Source organism: Chanodichthys erythropterus, chromosome 3, assembly GCF_024489055.1.
Source record: "Chanodichthys erythropterus isolate Z2021 chromosome 3, ASM2448905v1, whole genome shotgun sequence".
In the NCBI taxonomy this organism is placed as follows: domain Eukaryota; kingdom Metazoa; phylum Chordata; class Actinopteri; order Cypriniformes; family Xenocyprididae; genus Chanodichthys; species Chanodichthys erythropterus.
In genome coordinates this window covers 11279168-11292203 of record NC_090223.1, presented here as the reverse complement: position 1 = coordinate 11292203, position 13036 = coordinate 11279168, and the positions used below count along the sequence as shown (strand labels likewise).

The following is a 13036-nucleotide window of genomic DNA, read 5'->3' as shown; positions in this document are numbered from 1 at the left end:
CCAGTGCCATTACATTTGTACTGATTTTTTTTTTTTTTTTTTTTAAATGCTGATTTTGAGGATGAATTTTGTCAGTTTTCTAAGTGGTGCCTCATCATAATGTAACAATATTGAAAAACTTTTTTTTTTCAGTACAAAAAATACATATACTTAACTTTGACAAAAAGTAGCTTTTATTGTTGTAACTGTGTGATTTCATAATATTTAGATGGAGCTCTGCAGCATCTACTGGTAAAAGTGATTTTTTTATTTTTTTATTTTTAAAACTACATTTTCCAAAATATGGGCAAAAATCACACACTGAACCGTGTCAAATTATCCATATTATCCTCATGAATTAAATTTAGCAATGTGGGTCTTTTTTTAAAGTGAATTTTACATAAAAAGCTGTTTTATTTAAAAACCTACTCAAAAAAATATTTATTTATATAAATTTAAAAGATATGATAAATCCTCCAAAAACTACTCAAATATGAAGTAAAAACATTAATAAACAGAGTAAAATTACTTTTGTTTTTTAAAAAAACAATTATTTTGTTACAAAATTACATTTTGTTGCCTGGGGTCTGTGGAGACCCCAACCATTGTCTTTGTGCATTGGGTTACCAGCAGGCCCGGCGCTACAGGGAGAAATTTGTTTTTGGCACTCAGAGGGGTGCGCTGTATTCAATTGCTTTGATAGAGGGAAACAATTCCATTACATTTCTAGTTATTTGTTCTTCAGACATTATTCTTTAAACAGCTGTTTAAAAAGTTACCTACATTTGGTTCTTGACCATTGAAAATGGGTAAAATTCAACAATTTGGACATGGGTGGCATCAGATGTTCGATTACAGTATATCGCTGGTCAGGCATTTTGAACTTCGTTTTACTCCTAAACGAAGAACGAAAAAGAACTATTTTTGAAGTATATCAGGGCCTTTAGTAAAGAGTAGGACATTTTTAGGAAAGGTCATGCATACAGTGCGGGGGACGAATTTACGTTTTATTAAAATTGCAGGGGACACGTCCCCCCGTCTTCTACGCTCATGTGCCCAGCCATGGGTAGACAGTGCAAGAAGTGCAGGAAACTAAAATGTTTCACGAAGACTTGCAAATCGCAACAGTTGTGGAAACAAAATCGTGTATGTCGTGAATAACTAGACCAACCAAGCTTATGAACCCCCCAGGAATTCTTCGACACAATAACAAAAGAGAACAGCAACATGATGAACAGGCTTTTGGCGAAATTGAAGTAGGCCTAAAGCTACACAAGATAATGCCAGAAGAGCAAGTAAATATAATCACAGTAAATAAAATCAGAGATGTTATCGGTGTTAGCTAAGCCCAACAATGCAAAGGCTGTCAGGATATGGTGGAAAGCCCTTATCTGCAAAAGGAATGTGCCTACTACAATGCAAGGCAAAGGAAAGCAATTTTATTTGTATAGCACATTTCATACACAATAGTAATTCAAAGTGCTTTACATAAAGAAGAACTAAATACAGGTGCTGGTCATATAATTAGAATATCATCAAAAAGTTGATTTATTTCACTAATTCCATTCAAAAAATTAAAACTTGTATATTATATTCATTCATTACACAGACTGATTTATTTCAAATGTTCATTTCTTTTAATTTGAATGATTATAACTGACAACTAAGGAAAATCCCAAATTCAGTATCTCAGAAAATTAGAATATTACTTAAGACCAATACAAAGAAAGGATTTTTTAGAAATCTTGGTTATGAGAGCCCAGGTTGCTCTGATAGTGGCCTTCAGCTCTTCTGCATTGTTGGGTCTGGCATATCGCATTTTCCTCTTCACAATACCACATAGATTTTCTATGGGGTTAAGGTCAGGCGAGTTTGCTGGCCACTTAAGAACAGGGATAACATGGTCCTTAAACCAGGAACTGGTAGCTTTGGCACTGTGTGCAGGTGACAAGTCCTGTTGGAAAATGAAATCTGCATCTCCATAAAGTTGGTCAGCAGCAGGAAGCATGAAGTGCTCTAAAACTTCCTGGTATACACCTGCGTTGACCTTGGACCTCAGAAAACATAGTGGACCAACACCAGCAGATGACATGGCACCCCAAACCATCACTGACTGTGGAAACTTTACACTGGACCTCAAGCAACGTGGATTGTGTGCCTCTCCTCTCTTCCTCCAGACTCTGGGACCCTGATTTCCAAAGGAAATGCAAAATTTACTTTCATCAGAGAACATAACTTTGGACCACTCAGCAGCAGTCCAGTCCTTTTTGTCTTTAGACACTTCTGACACTCTCTGTTGTTCAAGAATGGCTTGACACAAGGAATGCGACAGCTGAAACCCATGTCTTGCATACGTCTGTGCGTAGTGGTTCTTGAAGCACTGACTCCAGCTGCACTCCACTCTTTGTGAATCTCCCCCACATTTTTGAATGGGTTTTGTTTCACAATCCTCTCCAGAGTGCGGTTATCCCAATTGCTTGCACACTTTCTTCTAACACATCTTTTCCTTCCCTTTGCCTCTCTATTAATGTGCTTGGACACAGAGCTCTATGAACAGCCACCCTCTTTTGCAATGACCTTTTGTGTCTTGCCCTCCTTGTGCAAGGTGTCAATGGTCGTCTTTTGGACAACTGTCAAGTCAGCAGTCTTCCCCATGATTGTGTAGCCTACAGAACTAGACTGAGAGACCATTTAAAGACCTTTGCAGGTGTTTTGAGTTAATTAGCTGATTAGAGTGTAGTACCAGGTGTTTTCAATATTGAACCTTTTCACAATATTCTAATTTTCTGAGATACTGAATTTGGTATTTTCCTTAGTTGTTAGTTATAATCAAAAAAAATAAAAGAAATAAACATTTGAAATATATCAGTCTGTGTGTAATGAACAAATATAATATACAAGTTTCACTTTTTGAATGGAATTAGTGAAATCAACTTTTTGATGATATTCTAATTATATGACCAGCACCTGTACATAAGAATAAAAATGGAATGCATAAATAAAAAATAAAAAGAACAGTAAAACAAAGTACTACTAACTGGATGAAAGAGTTAGAAAGTTTCAGGGAGTTTTTTTGTTGTTCATCAGAGCGGATCTAAACAGATCTATCCATCAGAATGGATCTAAATGGATCTTCTTCACACTGGAGGGATAACTGTAAAAATATTTATATTTGTCAGGTAGCTGTGCTTTTAAACAGTGTGGAGGCCATTGAAGTCCACTATAAGGAGAATAATCCTGGAATGTTTTATTCAAAAACCTTAATTTCTTTTTGACTGAAGAAAGAAGGACATGGGCATCTTGGATGACATGGGGGTAAGTAAATTATCAGGAATTTTTAATTTGAAAGTGAACTAACCCTTTAAACAACAAAAAGAATGAATAAGAACACTGTTAAAGAACCGGATTGATTAGCAGCATTGGTTAAAATAGTGACATCATTAAAACCTTAAATGTCCATCCCTACACAGCACAGGAGTTTTTCATGCTCTCATGTGTTTTCTGGTGCCTTTTAAAAAAGTCAACCCTTTTAAACCTCCTTCCACAAACAGGACAGATGTGAGGCTCCTCTTTTTTATGAACTTTCTGGTGGTGTCTCTTCAGTAATGATGGCAAAGCAAAAGTCTTACTGCAGTGATCACAGTTAAATTCCTGTGGTTCAGAGTGAGAATGGTCCAAATGAGCTTTGAGACTTGTTTTCCATTTAAAACTCTTCCCACACAGAGAACATGCGAAAGCCATGTCTTTAGTGTGAATTCTCATGTGAAGAATAAATCCTGGTTTACGGGTGAAACTCTTTCCACACTGAGAGCAGCTGAAAGGCTTTATTCCAGCATGACTTAACATGTGCTTCTTCAGGCTTGCTTTAAATGCATAAGAGTTTCCACACTGAGAGCAAGTGAAAGGCTTTTCCCCAGTATGAATTAACATATGATCCTGAAAGGATGCTTTACGTGTGAAAGAGTTTCCACATTGAGAGCAGCTGAAAGGCTTTTCTGAAGCATGAATTACCAAATGTTGCTTAAGTTGTCCTATCTGTGTAAAACTTTTTCCACACTGGGAGCAGACAAAAGGCTTTATTCCAGCATGAATTAGCATGTGATTCCTAAGGCTTCTTTTACGTGTGAAAGTGTTTCCACACTGAGAGCAGGCGAAAGGCTTTTCTGAAGAATGAGTTAACACATGTTCATCAAGTTGTTGTTTATATATAAAACTCTTTCCACACTGAGAGCAGGTGAAAGGCTTTACTCCTGTGTGAATAAACATGTGATTCTTAAAGCTTCTTGTGTGTCTGAAACCCTTTCCACATTGAGAGCAGGAGAAAGGCTTTTCTGAAGTGTGAGTTAACACATGTTCATCAAGTTGTCGTTTATATATAAAACTCTTTCCACACTGAGAGCAGGTGAAAGGCTTTACTCCTGTGTGAATAAACATGTGATTCTTAAGGCGTCTTTTGTGTCTGAAACTCTTTCCACACTGAGAGCAGGCGAAAGGCTTTTCTGAAGTGTGACTACGCTGATGCTCATTAAGATGTGATTTCTGTCTAAAACTCTTTCCACACTGAGAGCAGGTGAACGGCTTTATTCCAGCATGAATTAACATGTGATTCTTAAGGCTTCTTAACTGTTTGAACGTTTTTTCACATTGAGAACAGGTGAAAAGCTTTTTGACTTCTGTTTTCTGAACGCTGCTTTGTGAGTAACTGTTTTCAGTTTTGTAGCAACTAAGTAATTTCTCTCCAAGGGTGACATCATGAGCTTTCTGAATCTGATGTTTCTCCTCCACTTCATTCAGATCTTGTCTTTCCTCTTTGACTTTTATTAGGTCTAAAATGAAATCATTAAAAACATGAAAATCAATTAGGACTTTTGGAAAATAAAAGCAAATTATGGTAGGTTTAAACAACAACAATGTATTAAACAACAACAATGTATTAAAAACAGTCAAGGTTTTCCTTTGCATTTTCTTAAAATGTTTTGCACTCAGACGACAACATTGTCAAAACGATCCTGTTCATATGGATCTGGGGTGCATTTCCCAAAAGCATCGTTAGCCAACTAACATCGCAAGTTCCGTCGTTACTTGCATAGTTCAACGATTTGGTGTTTCCCGAAACCATAGTTCAAACGAACATTGGCAAACTGCATCGCAAACTTGAGTGGTTGGAACGACAGCTCTCAAACTGTGGTTAGAAGCATAGTTTCCTGTTTTTATGACATGTGGACTTAATAAATCGTCATCTTGAGCAAAATAAGCAAGCTGACATTAAGTACAATGCATATCTTTTATTTCGAATATATACAAATGTCATTTATATATTTTAGTTTGTCAAGAAATCTAAAGCACCATGTTTGGAGAGTGCGCATGTGTGTACGTGCTCTAGTATGTCAGAACAAGCATTTGATTTAATCTGGAAATAAAGCAAAATAGGTGAGGAAAATGAGAACTAGTCCTCTAATGCCATGTCCGTAATTTATAGCAGAAATTCTAGCATTAATTTGATCTCAAACGGATTCATTTAAAGAAGTTATTACTCCACCACCTGCATGACGTCATTCACCAATGTGGTTGAACGACAAGTTTGCGACAATACGGTTTCGGGAAACAGTCGTGACTAGCTAGTTGATTTGTTCAACGATGCATCGTACTAAGGTAGTTCAGCAGCGAGCTACATCGTTGTTCGGGAAATGCACCCCAGGATAGGTGACTAAAATAGCTGTATTCTTCTGCCAGGCCAGTAGATGGCAACGTCACTTTGTAATGAAACAGTACACATCTATAGACTGAACACACACATGCGCATAACACAGTGGTCTCAAACTGCCGGCCTGCGGGCCATTTACAAGTCTCTAACTCAATCCCTCTAGCGCCACCAGCAGTTCAAAGTTGCACTCATGTTTATGTTAACTTTTGAACCGTAAGGGTTAAAGACAAATTTTTTCCCTCTGATTCCTTGGGCCAAGACAAATCGATTGCGCCCTATGACGTCATGAAAATGTTCCGGCCATTTTGAATTATCTGAAAAACCTACTTTTTCAAACTCCTAGGGCGTCGGCCATTTAGAATTTTGTGCTAAAATGCTGTATTTTACGAATGCATTCACGTATCATTACAAAACGCTATGGGTCATCAGCAGCCTGAGAAGTTTCTGACCAACACCACCTAGTGGAGAATTTTTTTTTTTTTTTTTCATATGCTTATAACTTTTGATCTGGGGTGCGTTTCCCGAAAGCATCGTTGGTGAACCATGGTCGCAAGTCCCATTGAACTCTATTGGTAACGACGGAACTTGCGACCATGGTTCGCTTTGGGAAACGCACCCCTGGTTGGCTTATTTTCAAGGGAGTATACTTATACTCCTGAATCCTTGCCGAGTCCAATGATACCAAACATGCTAGGTTTCGACTTACGGTTTGTGCGGCTTGGTGATTTAGCACTTAAACTATTGTGAATATCTTCGACAGCGTTAGTCCGATTAAGACGAAACCAGCGTAGGAAACACGGAACCTAAACTGGTTAACTAAATTTCACAGCCCAAATGTCAAAATTTTGCTAGGTAGTGGCAAAAAAAATAAAAATAAATAAAAATCCATGGGTTATTTTTTTATAATCTCATACATAAATGTCTATAACTCCAAAACAAAATGAGATATTTGCACCAAATTTGACACACACGTATGGGGTCACCCTGAGGACACATAAAAAAATTGGTGGGATTTTGCCTCTTGTTGGCGCTATAATTGAATAAAACATGAAATTTCCATTAACTACAATACAGTATTATGATAGAAAATGCTATATTATATGAATGCATAGGCGTACCATTACGAAACTCAGGATGTGCCATCGGCACCATATTCAATAGGTTGAGACAGTGCCTCGTGGCCAAATTTTATAATGAATAAAAAAAAAAATGCTAATAGCTTTATATAAAAGTGGTGTATTGTAGTGTACTGGTATACTAGTATGGACCATACCGGATTAATCTGGTCACATCGTCACATATTGGTCGAAAGTGATAAACCAGTAAATCATTATTATTGACTGTATATATTATTTTTTCAGCTCTTTTGCCTAAAATGATCTTAATAGGTCTTTAACTGCTCACTGTTGCAGTTGATCTGATGCTCACAGCCATGTTGGCTGGCTTGTTGTGCCTCTTTTGTGCTTGGCCCCGTAATTGCTGCTTGCAGCTATATTTATTATTTTATTATTACTATTATTATTCTCTAGTTGTCTCATACCATATTCTATATGCAAAGATAAAGTCGCCGTTCAAAGGGGCCATTCACATATTGCGTCACTTAAGCAGCCGCGCCGCTATCTCCTTCTTTCCAAAGCGTTTTTGCTCTTGTGGCGTCTGTCATTGCTATGCAACCATGAACTGCACTCTCCACGAGGACAAGATATTTTAAATAAAAGAAAAGTTGATTGTTCCTTGTATTAGCTCTACTACTAGATATATTCATGGAGATGAGATATAAAAACCACCCTGTACAGCTATGATCAGCTGTTTGGCTGAGTTTTCGGTGTTAGTACGGAAAGGCCGAAGCTCATCAGTTGGTCGATGTCACATGACCTGCGGTGTTCTTGCAGCATTCTGTAAAGTTGAGATGTTTTCATCTCGCCGCGGCATAGGCGCACCTGGAAAAATGAGCGCGCCACACCGCATGCACATCGTGGCCGCATCACTTCTATTATGAGCGCTCTTGCCTAAATTACAGTAAAAGCACTTGTGCAAGTCACAAGCGTCAATTTAAACCACCGAAACGTGTCCGATGCTACCAATAAACATTACCGATGCTCAAACGGCATCTTGGGCAAATGTGGCTCAGCTGTGCAAGCAGAAACGCTGCAGGTGTCTGGAAAGAAATAGAATAGTGTACAAATGTATTAAGGGATTGCATTTGTTCAGTACAGTGTTGTTCAGTGCAAGATTTTGATGTTATTTAAGCTAAAAATAAAGTAAGGGAAAATATTTGCACTAACTGTTAAAAACTATTACTGTATGTAACAATGATAGAGACACTCCTGTTTACATTTTTCGTATGGCAAAAATATTTTAAAAAATGAAATTTGAAGTAAATGAGAAATAATGCAAAGGAAAGTACATTTTCAGAAATTTGGCGCTTTCTTGTGCTTGAATGTTAAAATGGCCCTCCTATGAGGTGTCAATCATAGCACAACGGCCCCCAGCCAATTTGAGTTTGAGACCCCTGACATAACAGATTCCACAACAGGGATAATTTTGACAACGTTGTCGTCTGCATGTGAAACTTTTCAAAAACACACACACACACAAAAACATTTTCCATTTTCAGAACATCCTGGTCTGGTAAATGTACTCTTATATGTATGTGAAAAATATTTGTCTTATCTACATTATTTCACAGTTATATAAAAAGTATATAACTTTAAATATACTGTTTTTTCAGTACATTTAGACCATTAATATATGGAAAACAAAAATATATGGAAATATATTTCATTCCATACATTTGCACATTGCAGAGTTCAAGTAAACAATAGCAGGGTAAATGACTAGACAGATGGGAGAGCATATTTTGCATTAGCATTTACTTCAACAGGGAAAGAAAAAGAAAATCCATTATTGCCATTCCATGAGATGAAAAATAGAGTATTAGCTGTATTAGAAACGTGGATTTAATACATTTGACAGTTAAGGTCTTATTTATACAAACAGATCGGCAGCTTTGAAAGCATGTACCACAACACTCATTAAAGATGAATCAAGAATAGACACCAACCTCCTTGTTCCTCATGTTTTATTCTCCAGGGTTCTGGTTCAATTATGTTCTCCTCACTCTCCTCTTTAACAAACACCATCTTCACAGTTCAGTTGCTGCACCATTAGGGATATTATTCCTGCTCGTTTGAAAACTTCTAGTCACGTCTTTGAGGATGGGAATATTACAGGAATTTACTGACCCGATTCAAAATCTTTCGATAGACTAAAAGTACATTTATAAGTTTGCATTAAGCCAGTAACACAACATTACACCAGAGAACAAGCTGAAAACTAATCTTCTTCCTCTGAGGTTTAATGGTAGTTGGCAAACAAACGTATGTGACTTACCGCCACCCACTGGACTGGACTGTGAAGCGTCGAGAGGAGGGTGAATAATATGAAAAAAAAAATAGCGCGTGTACAAGTCAAAGTACAGTTTTTTTTTCCTTTAAAAAACGATTTGCACAAAGAAATGAAAAGTAATTAAAATTATACACTCGCGTGTATTTACATGTACAAAAAACAAACAAAAACAAAAACAGTGATATTGGGAAGGTTTCAATAAAATAGTTTTATTGAAAAAATAAAGTTAAAGCTTTGTGGAAAACACAAAGGTGAAGAAACCCTTTAAGTTAATTGTAAAAGCTCCCTTCATTTCTTATGTGGACATTTTACATTACCACCTATGGTGAATTTGCAGAAACTCCTATTTGACAAAGTTTGTTTTGCTGTTAATATAGCTTCTGCTTGTTCTTTGAAAGATATATATATATATATATTTTTTTCCTCAGAGCAATTTGGCATGCATAGATATTTTAAGGGGAAGGTTGCCAAACCAAGAGACAGCATGAGAGTGATGAATATATTATGGGCACAGAATTTAATTTGTTAAAATAATTAAAAGGGAAAAGAATGTGAATTCCATGACTAAAACTAAAATGTAATGATTAATATCCAATGCACAGTAAAGAAGGGAAAAGTACACAAAATAATAGTTTTAAATTAATTCAAATTTTAATTGAACAATGAGCCGGCTTGACAGGCATTAGTATAAACTGTAAACAATTTGCTGCAAATCTAACATTACTTCTCAAATAAGGAACATGTTTGATCATCCTGACAAAATTATTACATTTTCATTATATTTTTCCTATACTTTTCATCATCCAGAATAATCACAGATTTCAGTAGACCGTCTACAGAATTAGAAGGAGGTGACAGATTTTCGGCTGCTGTTTTTACTTTCTTGGTCACGTCCATCAGCTCTAAAAAGAAACATTAAATCAAGTGAGAAATAATCATGAAATGAAAAGTGAAGCCCATAGTCAAGATCACTGATAGCATTTTAATCCATCAAATCCAGTCAACAACTGCTGTGTCACGATTATGGTCTATTTTTATGTCATGAAGATGATTTGTGTTATATAAATCACTAGTTTGGTCATGGAACTCTAGATAGAGCAGGCTTGACATGCAATATGTAAGCAATCATATTGTTTGATCACTGATTGGCCTCTAAGGCTTAAGCTATACAAAAATGTGAGATTTTTGACAAGATAACCTTTCAAACATCCAACAAATATGTTGGATCAAAAGAAAAGCAAATTCGTGCCTGTACAATAGAGGGCGCTTCATGCATGTTCTCTCTGTCCGCGCCTTCCAGATGCCTTCTGGTAGTTCTGCCAAAAACAAACAAGTTTCATTACCAACAGACAAGATAAATGATCAATATTTCATATTTCACAGTTTTGCACAGTTTGCTCTAGACACTGTACAGATGCCTTTGTTGTTTACTCTGACTTCAGATTTTTTTCCCATAGCATATCTTACATTTAACGGTTATATCCTTATCTGTAAATGTTAGAAAGTCATGTGAGTATGTTGGTTAGATGCTTGTCCTGAGAGCGAGTGAGTCTCTGTTCAACTTTACAGAACGAGCTCCAGCACCTCAAGCAGACGAAGAGCGATAACTAAAATATAAATTTGTTGTTAGACCTTAGAATGTAGGTTTCAAATTCTACATGTAATAGAAGTAATTGTACTTCTATGAAAACAGCAACTTTAATGTGTCATATTTTCTAATCTCTTCATTGCACTGGGGAAAAAGCTGACCAACCAATAAGATGCATGCTTTAGGTCACATGCTGTTGCATAAAACTGCCACTTGGTGGCCCAGAAACAGACTGTTTTACTACTTTAGTGAATAAATCCCAATGTGTACTTCATTTTTTATGCATATGTGCGTAGAGTCAAATGACGTACAAACATTCAAGACCCTGATATATCACTTCCCGGACTCCAATTCCCGTAATCCTCCCTGCCAGTCAGATGCACACATTCCACACCAATCACCACATACAACTGAAGCTCATTATCTGGACTATTTAAGACTCACACACACACACACACCACCTCATGGCGAAGTCTTGTTAACCTGTGTTGCAATTCCGAGTGTTATCCTGTCTGTTACCCGTTTACGATTCTCTGCCACCTGCCTTTGGACTGTGTATTGTTTCCTGGACTGTGAATGATATCTGCCTGCCCCAATCTACTACCTGTATTCTGACCGCAATTCTACCTGTCCCTTGTCATACCTGTCTGACCCTGTTTGACCCTGCCTGTACGACCACGCTCTTTTATAATAAAAGCTTGCAAGTGGATCCCTGCCTGAGTCCTGCTTCATTACATATAATATAAGTTCTTTTTTTGTTCTTCGTTTAGAGGTAAAACAAAGTTCGAAAAACGTGAGCAGCAATATACTGTAATTGAACATCTGACACAGATGTGATATATGAATATGAATATGTAAATATGTGCTGCATGCTTTCCTCTCAGTAACCAAATAAACGTAACAATAACTGATTTTTGTAATAGAAAGCTTAAGAAAAGCATCTGATCATAATCACATTGGTATGTTAGCATGAGCTCTGCAAATAAACACTCCAGTGAAGTCATGTCACAATATCAAACATGAAAAACAGTGCCTCATTTAATCAAAGCACAACTTCATTTTGTACTATAAAGCGGCTGTCCAGTGTGTGTTCATGTTTTAACTGGCAGAGATCTTACCTCAATGAACTCAAGTTATGAAATGAGTCAGAGAAGTGTTCCACGTGAAAGAAGGCGGAGCCTTAGCGCACAACTGCTATTACGTTATCCTCACGGACCAATTGTAGTGCCAAAGTGTTTTGCAGCTGGAGCGAACTTCGTTTTGGCCTGATTTTGTTCCAAATGACATCACATCAGTTTGTTCTTTAATTTTGTTTTAAGTATATTGCGGCCTTAACAGAGAGTGATATCCTTGTCTTTTGTTGGTTTAACAACACTAAAAACATGGACAGCAGGAATATTAGGCTGCTGTCACTTTAAGAGCTAATGCACAGATCCAGTACACTGATACTGATACACATGCAAAACTGTTTATGTTAACTTAAGACAAAAACGACTGTTTGCTTGTATACTTACATAATTTGGGTGTGAGTTTGTCCATTAAAACAAATTTGTCTATCCACACACAAATCTTCTCACAGCTTGTGCACGCTTAAATGTTTAAACTGGCAACCTGCTGTTCAGGTCTCACCTGCACTTGAGTGCTGTCAACACTCAGGTGATGTACGCTTAAAGGATTAGTTCACTTTCAAATTAAAATTTCCTGATAATTTACTCACCCCTATGTCATCCAAGATGTCCATGTCTTTCTTTCTTCAGTCGAAAATAAATGAAGGCTTTTGATGAAAAAAATTCCAGGATTATTCTCCTTATAGTGGACTTCAATGACCTTCAAACGGTTGAAGGTCAAAATTAGTTTCATTGCAGCTTCAAAGCATTCTACACAATCCCAGATGAGAAATAAGGGTCTTTTCTAGAGAAACCATCACAAAATGTAAAAATTATATACGTTTTAACCATAAATGCCTATCTTGAACTAGCTCTCTTCTTCTTCTTCTCTATTTGAATTCCAGCAGTGTAGACACTGCTAAGTGTATTACTGCCCTCCACAGGTCAAAGTTTGAACTAGTTGTTATATACTTGCACTAGCATATTGTATATGACAGTTTAGTTCAAACTTTGACCTGTGGAAGGCAGTAATACACTTAGCAATGTCTACACTGCTGAAATTCAAATAGAGAAGAAGAGAGCTAGTTCAAGATGAGCATTTATGGTTAAAATGTATAAAATAAAATAAAAAAAAAATTGAAAATGGCCGATGGTTTCTCTAGATAAGACCCTTATTCATAGTCTGGGATCATGTAGAATGCTTTGAAGATGCAATGAAACTGTTTGGAGGCCAGTGAAGTCCACTATAAG

General features: G+C 36.9%; 1 protein-coding gene across 1 annotated transcript; it reads right to left on the bottom strand.

Annotated features, from left to right (window-relative positions):
- Nucleotides 1-2949: 2949 nt before the first annotated feature.
- Nucleotides 2950-9012, bottom strand: LOC137008513 (gastrula zinc finger protein XlCGF57.1-like). The gene is made up of 2 exons (XM_067370359.1): nucleotides 8748-9012; nucleotides 2950-4805 (listed from the first exon to the last, which is right to left on the bottom strand). Exons 1-2 carry the CDS (start codon nucleotides 8824-8826, stop codon nucleotides 3442-3444), a joined length of 1443 nt encoding a protein of 480 aa, XP_067226460.1. The 5' UTR covers nucleotides 8827-9012; the 3' UTR covers nucleotides 2950-3441.
- Between the last annotated feature and the right edge of the window lie 4024 nt (nucleotides 9013-13036).

Bases quoted from the DNA above. Each gene is read 5' to 3' on its own strand.
- LOC137008513 (XM_067370359.1), bottom strand. From the start codon at position 8,826: ATGGTGTTTGTTAAAGAGGAGAGTGAGGAGAACATAATTGAACCAGAA. The intron at 4,806-8,747 runs GTTGGTGTCTAT...ATTTCATTTTAG, and splicing joins AAAACATGAGGAACAAGGAG to ACCTAATAAAAGTCAAAGAG.